Raw genomic sequence first — 16,479 nt, forward strand, 5'->3', positions numbered from 1 at the left:
GGAAGAGACCAAATGTTTCGTGCGTCATGTCAATTATTGTGTGCAGTCACACTGCAAAAAGACAAATTTTGTTTCGTTATTTGTGTCAGGGATATCGAATTTTTTTTATAGTAAATATATATATTTTTTGTTTAGAAATCGCGAAAATGATGGGTAAATGCGCAAAAGAGTTGCGCTTTCGGTTAAACAAAGACTTGAAATTATTCAAAAGTTTGAAAACAGTGCATCTGTTAAATCTCTAATGAACCATTATAATGTTGGTGACCAAACCATATGCGAAATTGTAAAAAATAAAGGGAAGCATCGTATTGGACACGCGAGTAGTATGTGGTAAGTTTTTATCTATCGCCATATTTTTTACGTAGGTTGCTGAACATTTTTTGATACAGTAAGTCCTCGACTTACGCAACTACGGATTTACGTAAATTTGTTTTCACTCGATTTTTATAATTTTTTTTTTTTAGGATTGTAAAATTTAAAACAACAAAAAGAAATAATAAGCAATAATGACGATCACAGCATGCTCAAATTGCACAAATGAGATCAGAGTAACAAGCAAAAAAAATATAAGATTCTTACAATTATTTATGGAGGTTTTTTATATGACCAAAGATTTCAGTGAAGGGGACACACACTTCACCATAATAATGTAAAAACCAACAAAATTCCAGCTATCGGTATCATCGCAAATGCAATAAGATCAAGTTTACTACTCGTTATAATAGATTGCACTAACAGAAAAGCCCAATAATTAATTAATTTTGTTGACAACCAGAAATGTGCTTTAGTAAAATGTGAGCTTGCGCGGGGTGATAGTGAGTTTTCGCCTTAACCCTGTGAAGTTCCTTTCAGAATATTTAATTTTGACCGTTATCATGGTGCCGACTAAGAGAATAGTGAGAGCAGTACTAGTAAATCTACCAAGAAAAGGAAAGCGATCGATTTGGATCAGAAAATTAAACTAATAAGAATGTATGAAAATGGTCAAACATTAACAAGTATCACACTCAATTCAGATTTGTCAATAATAATATAGTAGCAATATGTTACTAGTCATTCCCGAGTTACGTAAAACTCAACGAAGTAAGAAGTCCTGGAACATATCCCTTATGTATGTCGGAGACTTCTGTATTTTTGGATTAACTGGAAAATCGATTATCCTGGATTTGTTTTTTACCATCTATCCCGGAAAATCGAGAGTCTACTGTGTATATATATATATAGAGAGAGAGAGAGAGAGAGAATAAAGAGACAACAAAATTAATAAATATTAATTTTTTAAAGAGAGTAATATTATAGTTTTAAATAAACTGAATGATTAAGTTTAGAGAACATAAAACTAGAGTTTCATTAAGCATTTCTAGAAAGTCATAATCTTAGTAATTAATTATTAAGGAGATAATTGTATTTACTTTTCATTTCTATTAATCACAGAAAACAAATTATTAAATTTAAGACCGGATCATAAAGCATCATGTACATTAACTAACTTGCTCCAGAAGCTTTCTGAATATCCAGAGTGTCTAACTGGAAAAATATCCAATAAAGTAAACCATAAAGACGCAATATAAATTTGTAAATAATTGGTACAGTGATTGATTTGAATGTAAAGTTTATAAAATCAATTTCATTCTGTTTTTCAGTCATTCTATCAGCAACAGTCAATACAAGTAATCAACGTTAAGTAACAAATGAGTGATAAAGGTTTCAAAACAAGAAATACTCCTTTAGAAAATCTGTAAAGATAAAGGGACAGCTGCATTTAAAGGAGGCAGCTACATAATTAATAATAAGTAAAGTCATTACCAGTCATTTGCAATTAACTTTTTTCTATAATGCTTATGACTTTAATGTTAAATTTTTCCTTACAAAATAACAGAGTATTCTTTGTTTATTCTTACTTCTCTTCTTTGGACTGTTTCTTCTTTGCTACCTGAGGTTTCTGCTTGCTTGAGGAACTGAAGAAAATGCTGACTAGGCCATGTTCTCTAGTAATCTTTTTTCGCCACAATCTATCATTTAATCGCCTAGAATACATATTTACTTGAGCAAGTTTCAAGGCTGCATAGGATAACAGAAAATTCACACATTAAATCAAAAATATTTCTCTACAATTTCTTTGAAAAATAATTGCATACATTCACTAAAACTAAACTTGTAAGCTAAAGCAAATTGCAATTACCAATACAGACCATTCATTTACATAAACAAAAATAACTTCATCAACATAAATACTATTAAAGGAGTTGAAGGGTAATAATCTTGTACAAGCAGGAAACATAATAGAGATGAATGGTAGTAAACACCACTCTGAGAGAAAAAGTAAATGCTATGTTTGTGTGGTGAATGCCTGGTAATTACAAAATAGGTACAAAATTCCAGCACAAAACAATATGCAGTAAGAAATAAATATCACAGATGCACATAGAAATATAAAGCGAAACAAAATAAAATAACAAATTATGGTAGGTAAAACAATAATACATAAAAGGTTGAAACAGAAAGATGTGTTATGGCCTAATTGCAGCAGCCTTCAATGGCAGATTTGGAGGATGGGAGGGGTATGAAGAGAACAAAGAAGAAGTGGGAATGATAAACTACACCTCACATCTTGATGGTTCTCTTACCTGGGTGTTGCCAGTTCCTTTGTTAATTGGGAGATGTGGTGAACTCACTCACTCTCTCTCTCTCCTCGTGTGTGTGTGTGTAAGAGAAAAAAGAAGGGGATAATTTGATTGGCTATGGTTTGTTGTACAAGCCTGTCCTGAATGCAGAGAGATCTTCTAAGTATTGGGGAAAAGGAGGCTTTATTCAAGCTAGACTATCTACCTGACTGTTCTAGCTTGAAAATTTTGCAATCACCTTAGCACCTACTTTGTAATTTACCAAGAATAGCAGCTGTCACTCAATAAACAATCGTGTAGCTAAATATGCCTTTTATTGCATGCAGAGTGGTGTTCCATTATTCATATTTATATAAATACTGTATTCATTCAAATATAATAAAATATAAATGCAAGGTGAATCCTAAATTGCTACCTTAAGAAATAAAAAAAAATTTTTCGAGCAATAAAACATTTCTAATATTTTCTTATTTTTCAAAATCTTCTATATCCTATTCTACCTTTTGATTATATTACACAACATGATATTACTCCCTTTCTTATTGTGTAGTTCTTGCTTTTTTAATAAAACCTTTAATCAATATCTATTTTTGTCCCAATATGGAATATATTAATCAGATTAATATTATAGTTATTCTTGATTAATTAATCAAATTAATTAGAAATAAGGGCATTTATTATGAAAGAGAATTTGGGGGGGGGGGGATGGAGATATCAGAAGTGTCACAAAGCTGTATTCCCAGAAATAATGAGCACAAATTAGAAGACAAGTAAGGGAACTTGACATAATTATTTATAAATGATACTGATGATGGTATATCAAGCTTAATGTCCAAGTTTGCAGACGATACAAAGGTTGGCAGGGTTGTCAAGGACACTACTGACACTATGCTACTGCAACAGGATCTGGAAAGGTTGAGCAGATGGGCTGAGAGGTGGCAAATGAAGTTTAACATTGACAAATGTAAAGTGCTACACATGGGAAACAGCAACCCCAGAGCAACGTATCAACTCTGTGGTACTACACTGACAGTGGTAGAGAATGAAAGGGACTTGGGGGTGGTTGTGCAGGCAGATATGAAGTTCTCTGAGCAGTGCAGACGGGCTGCAAGAGTAGCTCATGGAGTATTGTCAATGATATACAGGAATTTTTCCAGCAGGGATAAGAAGGTGATTATTCCCTTGTATAAGGCAATGGTCAGGCCATATCTAGAGTACTGTATACAGGTCTGGAGGCCTCATTTCAAGAAGGATGTAGAGCTGCTGGAACGAGTACAGAGAAGGGCAACAAGATTAGTAAATGGAACAAAGGGGTGCTCTTACGAAGAAAGGCTTAAGTTTTGCAAATTACAGTGTCTGGAGACTAGGCACCAGCGAGGTGATCTGATAGAGGTGTATAAAGCCTTGAATGGTTTGAGCATGCTCAATGCTGATGGGATTCTTCCTCTAGCTCAGAAAAATCACCTGAGAGGGCATAAATTCAAATTGAGGAAAGACAGATGTAGGATAGACGTGCGGAAATTTGCCTTTAGCCAGCAGGTGGTTGGTTGGTGGAACAGACTTCCATCCCTTGTAGTGGAGGTTGATAGCCTAAATAAGTTTAAGGCTCAGCTGGACAGGTATTTTGAACGAACAGAGGGGTGAAATGGAAGTGGGTTTTTTTTTTGGCTGATGCTGCATAAGCTTGCTTTCTTGCATCAAATGCCTCTACTAATGCTAACGCTAAATGCTAATAATTTAGAGTTTTTTAGATCACATCCAGCTTTTTTTTTTTGGATTGTTTATCAATTCTTGCAAAATAAAGGACATTCCATTTGCAACTGTCTAAGGACAACCATCAAGTCAGTACTTGTTCATCACATTGAGTATATAAGTTTTGGGGCATGCACACTGATTCCAAGATTAGTTTCATCTTACATTAGCCAAAATTAAGAGCTTCTATCTTAAAAGCTTTCTGATCAATGAAATGTGATCTTGCAGTGGTTTCGAACAAAAGAGTCATCAAGTATTTTCACACACATATCGTAACCATTTTTCTATATTCTTCCTCCATAATTCATTCCATTACCTATTGAATATTTTGTTCTCTACTGCCTCAATGCGAAGATAGGTTATACTTATGTTCACTCCCACCACTCACTTTACATCTAACTTCAAATCACACAAATCTAGTTGTAATGGAAGCTAAAGGCAACTATCTGCATATTCAAGCTTCTCGTTTCAAAGGTTGATTTCCTTGATATCTGAACTCAGAGAATTGGAGAATTCCCCCAGACATACAAGCTTCTTGTTTCAAAGGTTGATTTCCTTGATATCTGAACTCAATGAATTTGAGAATTCCCCCCCCCCCCAGACATACTATGCCTGCTCTTCAACCAGTCTTACCAGATTGAAGAAGACGGACTCCTTTTCATTAATATTGATTATATCAATATAAAATTGACTTGGATTTTTGGTTTTGTGATTCAATTTATGGCTAATAAACTGAATCACAAAATTATATATGCATTCAAAACTCCATGCGTTCTGTATGAACATTGTGTGAAGCTAGACAGGTGTGTCAGTAACTCAACACGTAATATGATGTACTGAACTACATGGGTGCTTCTGTCAGTCTCAAAATAGATTCCATTCTGATCAGCTTGTGATCAGTTAAAAAACCCACAATGAGATATTGCAATTTGCTGGTGGGTGTGTGTGTGTGTGTGTGTGTGTGTGTGTGTGTGTGTGTGTGTGTGTGTGTGTGTGTGTGTGTGTGTGTTTGTTTGTTATTTAGGAGCATTAGCAACTAAGGCCATATTGCTCTGGGATATGCGGTGGTCATTCCCTGACTTTTCCGCATCCTCTGTATTTGGTGGTGATGGGCTCGAACCCCGGTCTAATCAAGAAGTGTGTGCTACGCACTGCTGCTCCTTCCCACCTGGCTACGGAGGCGCCCTAAATGGGAAGCACTCAAAGAATTAATCTTGCAAGCTATTAGGCTTTTCATACCAACTAAGAAATATTCTTCACGATTTAGGCCTAAATGGATGTCAGATGAACTAATGAGACATGTGGCAGAGAAGAAAAATGTATGGGATATATATAAATTAACAGGTAACACAGAAGCTTATTGGTAGATATAAGATAGTCTGTAATAAAGTCACAAAGGAGGTTGGGCAGGCCAAGGCAGATTACGAGAAATCCTTGGCAAAGGATATAAAGAAAAACAGCAAAGAGTTCTTTACTTATGTAAACTCTAGAATGAAGGGGATGAATTAGATTGGTCTACTTGATATCGATGGTTCGACTCTTGATGATTCTGCTCAGGCAGCTAACAAACTGAATGAGTATTTTGCATCAACATTTACACATGAGGAGGTATTCAGGGAGGGGAATGCCAGAGGTGTATTAAACTCTGGCAGTGAGCTAAATGATTTTGTAATAACTGAGAGCAAGTGGGGCAGAAATTCTTGAAAATAAACATAAGAAAGGCACCTAGGGTGGATGGGATCTATCCAGTTATATTAAAGGAGGCAGCAAAGAAAGTAAGCAAACCCTTAGCCATAATTATGAGAGCTTTGTTGGAATAATTGGAGGTCCCAATGGACTGGAGACGTACAAATGTGACCCCAATTCACAAAGGATGATCAAAGGGTGACACAAGTAATTATAGATCTGTTAGTTTCCAGGGAAATTAATGGAGGCACTGGATAAAGAAGCACTGCAGGATCATCTACACAAGACTTCAGTTATAGTTCGGACACAGCATGGGTTTGTTAAGGGGAAGTCTTGTCTGATCAATTTGATTGGATACTATGATGTGGTCACAAAGTAACTGAATGCAAAGAATAATTTTGATATCATATAATTGGACCTTAGGAAGGCTTTTGATACTATTGCACATGGAAGACTGCTGTTCAAATTGAAGCAGTGTGGCATTAAGAGCAAGTTGCTGCTATGGATAAAGGGATGGTTGAGTGGGAGAAGACAGATTGGTAATTAATGGACACTGCTCTTTGTGGACTAATGTTATTAGTGGAGTCCCCCAGGGTTCGGTGTTGGGTCCATTGTTGTTTTCTGTATTTATTAATGATACTGATGTAGGTAAAAGGTAAAGGTAAAGTGCAGCCATTATCAACCCACTGCAGGATGGAAGCCTCCTCAACAATTCATGCTGAGGGAAATGGACCATAATCTGCCAAGGTGGTCCAGTGCGGGTTGGCAGATCGACCGTATTCAGCAGTCAGGGGCTTGAACCCCGGTCTACTCAAAGAGCATGTGCTACTGCACTCCCGCTCCTGACCACTCGGCTACAGAGGGATGTAGGTATATCAGGCTTAATGTCTAAGTTTGCAGACAATATGAAGGTTTGCAGGGTTGTTAATGACACTAATGACAGTACACTACAGAAACAGGACTAAAGAAGTTGAGCAGATAGGCTGAGAGGTGGCAACTGAAGTTTAACATTGACAAATGTAAAGTACTCTCATTAGGGTAGCAGTAACCCCAGAGTAACGTATCAACTGTGTGGTGCTACACTCAGGGTGGTAGAGAATGAAAAGGACCTGGGGTTAATTGTGCAGTCAAATATGAAGTTTTCTGAGCAGTGCAGACAGTCTGCAAGAGTAGCTCATGGTGTCTTGTGAATGATATACAGGAATTTTTCTAGCAAGGATAAGGTGGTGGTTATCCCCTTGTATAAAATGAGGCCTCCAGACCTGTACACCTTGAGTCTGGAGGCTTCATTTTAGGAAGAATATAGAGCTGCTGGAACGAGTACAGAGAAGGGCAACAAGATTAGTGAATGGAACAAAGGGTTATTCTTACGAAGAAAGGCTTAAGTTTTGTAAATTACAATGTCTGGAAACTGGGCACCTTCAAGGTGATCTGACTGATCAATGGACACTGCTCTCCGCAGTGTATAAATAGTTTAGGCAAGCTCAATGCTGATGGGATTCTTCCTGCTGCCCAGATTAATTGCCACAGGGGACATAAATTCAAACTGAGGAAAGACAGTTGTAGAACATATATGCAGAAATTTGCCTTTAGCCAATAGGTGACTGATTGCAGGAACAAACTTCCATCTGTTGTAGAAGTTGACAGCTTGCATAAATTCAAGGCAGAACTAAATAAAGAAGGGATGGGTGAAATGGAAAGTTTTTTTTTTTTTTTTTTTGGCTGATGCTGCATAAGCTTGCTTTCTTGCATCATATGCTTCTACTAATGCTAAATGCTAATACTGTTACTCCTTAGGATTTCACATTTCTGCCTTCTGATTTGTACTCGCCTGTAAGAACATCCTGCCTCACTCATTTTAATAATCCTCTCATGGTCTTATACACTTCAATCAAATCCCTCCCAAGGTATCTAGTTGCTGAAAATTGCACATGACTATGAAATATGAAAATACTTTGGTGCATAAAGGTACTCAGCAGTAAGCTCAGAAATCCATTTCAAAACACTTATGCTGAATAAGCACATGAAAAGAACAATTTCGGTTAGAGGTAAATGATTAGGATATTATGAGGAAAATATCTCTCTGATGCTATTAATCATGAATTAAATGTTCCAGTATTGACAACTCACAATAACTGAAGAAACAGTTGTTCAGAGGTGACAGTGAGATCAATAAAGGACCATGTAATCTTCCCTCCAAATTATGGAATATTGAAATGTATATTAGCAGCTTAAAAAAGAAAAAAAAAAAAAAAAAAAATTCAGGTGATTAAGATCAGGAGACCTCAGTAACCATGGCACAGCAGCAGCATGCCTCCTCAGTTTCCTGGAAATGTCATATCCAGCAATAGCAGACCACTGAATTGAAGTGCAAGCACATTAACCATGCTGAAACCAGAGGTTTTGGTGAACCATTAATGGCACATCATTCATCAGCAGTGGTAATGCTTCGTTCAATGAACAACCATGAATAATGCACAGGCAGAGATCAGATAGAAGTTATGACCCAGTAACGTATGATGTCCCCTATAATGTTGGCAACGTTAAGGATGATGAAATCAGATGGCAACATTCACGGATAACACAGGGATTATTTTTAGAAAACAGGCAACTATTTTCGTTATTAAAGAGAAAATGTGCTTCATCAGTCCAAAGGAGCCACTAGGTTTGAATCTTTCCTCATTATGCTGTAGAAACCAATCAGAAAATGCCACATGACAAGGGTAATCTACAGGCTACAATTCTTACACATATGTGAAGGACATGACACTGGATGGACAGGACGCAGTGGCCTTCACATGCGAATAAGAATTACAGGTGAGGATAGCAAAAAAGTGGCCTTCTGCACTATCCTCACCTGAGACCATCTCAGGTGAAGTCTCTCAGACAGTGCAGGACAGTGATTATAATCACTGCACTTTCCATGAGGGAAGTCTATTAATACACAGGCAGAGATATCTTACACATTTGCATAAAATCAGGAAGTGATGTAAAAAAACATTTACACGTTATAAAAAAAAATAAATTTTCTGTTTATACTCCGGATCGACCAAACGGTCAGAGGAGTTCACAAGATAACAGAATACAAGAAACAGCACCATATTCAGCAGTCACAGGTTTGAACACCAGTCACTCAAATCGCGTGTACTTATTATATTTTGGAAATTACACTGTTAATCCAAAAATGTCCTGGAGAATTTCCAAATTATTTTAATAAGCACTCTATCCATTAGGTTCTTACTGTACACTCATCATTTATCACATGTACCATTTACTGGACGGACAGGACGCAGTGCTTTCTGAACAATGAATTTCTATAGCCTGTTCAAATGGTCTAATGACAGATTCCACTTGTTTTTTAAATTCAATCTTTCTTTTCGAGGATATGATAGGCACATTTTTTAAATGTGCCTATCATATCCTCGTATTCTTGAAAAATGGTCTGCTCCTACTTTGTTTTCCAAAGATGTATTTAATCTTAATATCAATTTCCTGTATCGCCAAAAAACACTTGTGTTATATACAGGTTTTTATCCCTCACTTTGTGAACAAAGGAGAAAGAGGCTCGTAGTCTAAACTTATTATGATGGTCTGTCCTAACAAAAGATGTTTTAGCTTTCACAGTCTAGTGCCTCCTTTTATCTCATGGCATGCAACAATTTAGCAGCCTTATTTTAGAGAATTTAATAACAGAAATACTAATACCTGTGTCAATGTCATCATCTTCAGTAGCAAATACCAAACTGCTTACTAAAGATTCTGCTTCGTTGTCAAATTCCTGTAATTTTAAAATGGAAAAAGATTATGATATGTAAAAAAATAAAATAGCTTTTTATCAACAAAAATAAGCTACCATAAATCAACGTTTACTAAAATACTTGAACTCTGCAAAATCTTCATTTTAATACTATTTTTCTATGGAATTAAAAAATACTGATAATAAAAACAGTATGTGTGTAAATCGTGCACATGATGATAAAGTCAGCAGAATACTAATACATTAAACAAGAATAGCAGTAAGCAAAGACAAAGCAAAGCAGTTTAATCAAATGCTGTTGAATATACAATTATACATATAATGGAATAAGTAACTGCTGTAATTTAGGGAATAACAGGGATGAAAAGTATCAAGTTTTTTTAAAACAAAAAAGTAAATAGTAAAAAAAATAAAGCTCCCATTCAAATAAGTTTTGACAGGCATATTCATTGTCTGGTAATTGAAATATGTCACCAGAATTTAATTTAGTAGCTTTCTGAAGAGAACAGACTAATTGCTGACTCCTTTTACTTCTCGTCTTTTCTTTATGTCACTCTGGACTAATAACATGGCACATACTATTGGATTAGTATTGAACAATATTTCACAGTTTAGATCTTGAGTACTTTCTCTCAGGATGACAGTAGTGAGCAAAAACTTTATTTATTTAACCTGGCACTGGTGCTGCAGCACTTGACAGATCCCCCTTTTTTCATTTCAGGATAAAATCTTTTGGTGTTTTCGAAATGTGCATGGAGAAAATCCAATATTTCAAACTGCAACCTTTTTCTTTTTAATAAAAAAACTTTGATGAAACATAGTGGTTTTTTTTTTTCTTAAGCGCCTACTGTCTTCACCATATCCATTCATCCACATGTAACAGAGGAACTTCCAGTGGATGAATATTTTCATGAAATTTTGTATTTGGTGTTATTAAAGATATTTGTTGAACCAACCTAAATCTCATTATATTGGATGGATGGAAATCGGGCAATTATTATTTCTTTTTCCCATACGATTCATATGAAAAAAAAAAGAAATTCATTGATTAAATGTAGTTTTATTGCAGTATTGTTATGCAAGACATGAATGTGATGTCACTTGTGTAGAGATACATATATACAGAGAAAAAAAGAGACAAAGCAAGAGAAACATGGGAGGAGTTTAATAAATATTATACAGGTGTAATTAAACCAGAAGGCTATGTTTAGAGAACATAAGTTTTATTATGTGTTCGATAAAATTATAATATTAATAATTAATTGATAACGAGAAAACTATACTTTTCATTTCTATTAATCATAGAAAATGAAAAAAAAATCATTTAATTTAAGAAAAAAATTGAATGTGCCTGAAATGTATCACATTACATACATTAGCTAACTTGTAGTAGTAGCAGTGGCATGTGATGCAAGAAAGCAAGCGTAGGAGCTTATGCAGCATCAGCCAAAAAAAAAAAAAAAAAAAAAAAAAAACCATTCCCTCCAAATGCCTGTCCAGTTCCTCCTTAAATTTATTTAACCTGTCAACTTCCACAACGACCAATGGAAGTTTGTTCCAGCAATTAACCACCCGCTGGCTAAAGGCAAATTTCCGCACATCTATTCTACATCTGTCTTTTCTTAATTTGAATTTATGCCCCCTTAGGTTCGTAATCTGAACAAGTGGAAGGATCCCATCAGAATTCAGCGTGCTCAACCCATTCAAGGCCTTATACACCTCAATCAGATCACCGTGCAGGTGCCTAGTCTCCAGCCACTGCAATTTGCAGACCTTAAGCTTCTCTTGATAAGATTATCCCTTCATTCCCCTCACTAATCTTGTTGCCCTTCTCTGTACATGCTCAAGTAAATCTACATCCTTCCTAAAATGAGGCCTCCAGACCTGTACGCAGTACTCAAGGCGTGGCCTGACCATTGCCTTATACAGAGGGATAATCACCTCCTTCTCCCTGCTAGCAAAATTCCTATATATCATTGACAAAACCCCATGACCTGTCCTGGCAGCCTGTCTGCATTGCTCAGAAAACTTCATATCTGGCTGCACAATTACTCCCAGGTCTTTTTCATTTTCTACCACCTTAAGTGTAGTACCACACAGTTGGTATGTTTCTCTGGGGTTACTTCTACCCATATGCAGTACTTTGCATTTGTCAAGGTTAAACTTCAGTTGCCACTTCTTAGCCCATCTGCCCAAATTATCTAGATCCTGTTGCAGTAGCACACTGCCATTACTGTCATTAACAACCCTGCCAACCTTTGTATCATCTGCAAACTTCGACATTGTAAATTGTTAGTTTCAAAAAAATGGACTTGAATCTATTATTCAGATCCGTATTCCAGTTGAAGATTGTTAAGCACACAATATTTTAAATGTGTGCATATATTTCTTTTTATTTTATTATATATACAAATACTTCTAAAAAAATTTTAAAAATATATGTGTACATTAGATACTACTCTAGACTTCAATTTTCATATTTTTTCAAAATTTTACACGTTTTGCAATGTGTAGCATGTGATATCTACTTATTTTGCTTCCTGTAGAGTTGTGTCCATCTTGAATTAATATTGTATAGCATTTCCAAATCTTTACTATGCAAAAACAATAATAAATCTTTCTAAAACAATTTCCCGTGTGACCATAAATGTTTACGTAACTTGTGAAAGTCGAAAGTCAATTAATCTTGAATGTTAAAAAAACATAGAATTTGAAACTTTGTAGCAAAGGTTCCAACTCATGCAATTGAAAAAGGTGTTACATAAATGGTGGGTGCTGCATCTGATGCTCACATTTAATTACTCCCCAAACACTTAGAAAAAAATCTAAGTATTATTGCAGCAAAACTCTGACTATATTTCAGGTTTTTAATCATTAATTAATAAAAGGTACCGCACAAGCACTTTTTTTTTATTTTTATGTCACTTGTTGGGTGCCACACCACCACAGCCGGGTTTCAATGGCATATTAATCTCGTATTGGGCTTATTATTATTTTATATTTTAAATTCCACAATTTTTATTTCCATGGTTTTACCATTTCTACTTCTGCACCTTCGTTTTCTTCTCCTTTCTTCTCCTATGGCTGTTATTTTTGATGTATTCCTTCCAGCATTTTCTTGGCTTTCCATGAAATTTAAAGCAGTGTATTTTATTGTTGGACTTTCTGTGGTTTTTCGCATATTTTTAATAAAACCAGCCTCTGCACTGGCTATCTAATTAAATCTTTTTCAGCACTATAGTAAATTTAGCTGTACTGGACCTCTTCATATATTTTTGTAGATGATTTTTTTTCTAAATTTTTTTTTCCTACAGGTCAATGTTGAAAAAAGTTGCAAGTTAGGTTAAATTTAAGTGTCTACAATTCTGCCCTGGAGATATTGTGTAGGACTCATGGGGTAGAATTTTTCACAGCATGGTCTGTGCTTGTTAGCAGGAGAGTGCTTCTACAGGGAGAGGATACAATTAAATAGAAAGGGTGAAAGAATATTTGCTGATGCTATCAAGGCAGTGTTAGGTGAGTCAGAAACCTGCTAGTCTGGGGGATATGCAGACTAATAGATTAACAATATCGTTGGTTGTTTGTTATTTGGTTTTTAGGAGCATTAGCAACTAATGCCATATTGCTCTGGGGATATGCAGTGGTCATTTCCTGACCTTTCCGCATCCTCTGTATTTGGTGGGGATTAACAATAGATGCAGGCAGAGGTGAAAGTGATTCTTGCACTGCTTCTATTGGAATGTGCAGCAGCCTGGAAAACAAGGTGCTGGGGATTTCAAGAACTGCTGAGAGTCATCATGGAACTAATAAATACACGGGCTGTATTTGGATAATAACTAAGAGTAAGAACAGGTTATGCATACACTTGCACATACACTAATGTTAGGAGTATTTACTATACTCCTTGCACATACACTAATGTTAGGAGTATTTACTATACTTCTAGCACTGGTGTATTTACTATACTCCTAGCATTGCACATACACCAATGCTAGTAGTAAAGAAAATAAATTTGATGAATTTGAACTGCTGGTCAAGACATCAAAGGTGGATACTGTTGGGATATCAGAGATGTGGTGTCACACAGATATAAGGAAAGCAAAATTTCAATTTGGGGTGTACAATGTGTATAGAAAGGATAGGGAAGGGGGTTACGCTGTTAGTTAGGAAACACAAAATTTAAGGCAGTGCATCCAGCTGACACGGATGGCCAGTGCAGTGTCGAGTCAGTTAATAGTAGTAGTGGCATGTGATGCAAGAAAGCAAGTGTATGAGCTTATGCAGCATCAGCCAAAAAAAAAAAAAAAAATCACACCATTCCCTCCAAATGCCTGCACAGTTCCTCCTTAAATTTATTTAACCTATCAACTTCCACAATGACAGATGGAAGTTTGTTCCAGCAATTAACCCACCCACTGGCTAAAGGCAAATTTCCGCACATCTATTCTACATCTGTCTTTTCTTAATTTGAATTTATGCCCCTTAGGTTCGTAATCTGAACAAGTGGAAGGATCCCATCAGAATTCAGCATACTCAATCCATTCAAGGCCTTATATACCTCAATCAGATCACCGTGCAGGTGCCTAGTCTCCAGCCACTGCAATTTGCAGAACTTAAGCCTCTCTTGGTAAAAGAATCCCTTCATTCCCCTCACCAATCTTGTTGCCCTTCTCTGTACACACTCAAGCAAATCTACATCCTTCCTAAAATGAGGCCTCCAGACCTGTACGCAGTACTCAAGGCGTGGCCTGACCATTGCCTTATACAGAGGGATAATCACCTCCTTCTCCCTGCTAGCAAAATTCCTATATATCATTGACAAAACCCCATGACCTGTCCTGGCAGCCTGTCTGCATTGCTCAGAAAACTTCATATCTGACTGCACAATTACTCCTAGGTCTTTTTCATTTTCTACCACCTTAAGTGTAGTACCACACAGTTGGTACGTTTCCTTGGGTTACTTCTACCAATGGGGAAATGGAGATCGTTGAGATTAGAATTGAGACCATGTATATTTGTGAAATGAATTAGGTACTAAGTAGAGGCCGGCCTGCGAACACCGTTTTAGAGCTGTACCCTCGAAACGTAAGGAATACTGGATCTCGCCACAACTTTCATCATAACATCAAAAATCATCAATCATACTGCATGATGGAAGAGATAGGGAAGGGTTGACCGGAACTTAGCTCTAGAGCCTAAACATGGGTTCCACCACTTCAAGCCTCCAATAAGCAAAATGGTGGTATTTCACCGGTTAATGAGAGTCATCTACCTCCTAGTACTGCCTGGTAACATAGAGGGGCGGCGTTCCTCCATGTGGTGTGGGCGCCACACCTCAACCCCTGCTTACGTTGGTTCACACCTGGGTGGTCACCCACCATGTACTTGTGCATGGAGGTTATACCCAGGATTACTAACAGTCCCACCATCATGAAGGTGCAAGCAGAGGATTTGGCTGTCACAGACCGTCTGGACTTCATCGAAATTGGGTCTACTTGACTTGAGTGTCACCCGAATATCAGTTCCATCAGCGTTTTAGACTCTCAGGTAGCAAGTACAGCTTGTCTGGCATATCTGAGAGAATGTCTGTAACAACCTCAAGGACCATATGCTAAAATTGTCTGGAGATTCTGTCATCATTAAGGGGTGTACCTGGTCAGCAATGACAGAAAGGTAAACCGTTCCCATCGTACTGGTGATTAATAGCGATCATGGGACCCAGGGCATGCCATGCCAACAAAAAACACCACAGCCTCCAGCCTACTAAACAACAACAGTGCACCAGTGCTAAAGCAACATGTTGCTTTCTCCAAATGTGAATACAGCCATCAGCATGATAGAATTGTAAACAGGATTAATCAGACTAGGTGATGGATTTCTACATGTTGGTGGCCCAGTGTTGATGGTGACATGCCCATACAAGGTGCAGTGAGCATGGGTCTTGTAATGGCTGGCAACTGTCATAGCCTATATGACCAAATTTCTGGCACATAGTACATGTGGATATTAGTCTTGCTATTCCTACATTGTAACTGGTGGTTAGTTGGACGATTGTGCTATGTTTACGAGACATATGACACTCACTACAGGCATCAACCATACATGGCTATACCACACATGACCTTTGGTCGGTTGTTCAACCATTTGGTAGAGCCAGTTGTGGTAGATTTGAGACACCACAGCACAGGAGCACCTAATTGTGCTGGCTGTTGTCAAGATACTGGCAGCTGCACATCCTGTTCCCAAAATCAGCCAAGGTTTAAAGTTGAAAAGATGTTGATGCTGAGGCATTCTTCTTCGCAGACACTCAAAAATTGATCATCACATGTGCAAACTACAATCTTATATCTCATATGCTTTTTTTGAATAATGCCTATTCAGTATTTTTCATTTTAAATTCCAATTCTTTATTATTCATTCAAAAATACTAATTTTTTAATAAACTGAATTCATGTAATATGCTATTAACCTGCATTACCTTCTCTTTGTATAATTTTACAGAATGCAAAATTCAGGCCTGAAGATGAATTCCAACACAGAAATTCAAAATGTTGCTGATTTATTTAGTTAATGGAACTGTTTTGGTCTAATTCTATCAATATTTCCTTTTTAGACATACAAGGTGCACTTTTCCCCCGCAGAAATCTATCTAAAAAAAAA

General features: G+C 36.7%; 1 protein-coding gene across 1 annotated transcript in view; it reads right to left on the reverse strand.

Annotated features, from left to right (window-relative positions):
* LOC150077098 (transcriptional adapter 2-beta-like) overlaps positions 1-16,479 on the reverse strand; it is a 201,889-nt gene that overhangs the window by 70,384 nt on the left and 115,026 nt on the right. Inside the window, exons 9-10 of the mRNA XM_090385784.1 lie at positions 9,768-9,840; positions 1,902-2,061 (exon numbers count right to left, since the gene is read on the reverse strand). Of these exons, the coding sequence (XP_090241910.1) occupies positions 1,902-2,061; positions 9,768-9,840 (233 nt within the window). The remainder of the gene's footprint in view (positions 1-1,901; positions 2,062-9,767; positions 9,841-16,479) is intronic.

The sequence above is a fragment of the Mastigoproctus giganteus genome, chromosome 12 (assembly GCF_048544385.1).
Source record: "Mastigoproctus giganteus isolate SK-2022 chromosome 12, ASM4854438v1, whole genome shotgun sequence".
NCBI classification, from domain to species: Eukaryota; Metazoa; Arthropoda; class Arachnida; order Uropygi; family Thelyphonidae; genus Mastigoproctus; species Mastigoproctus giganteus.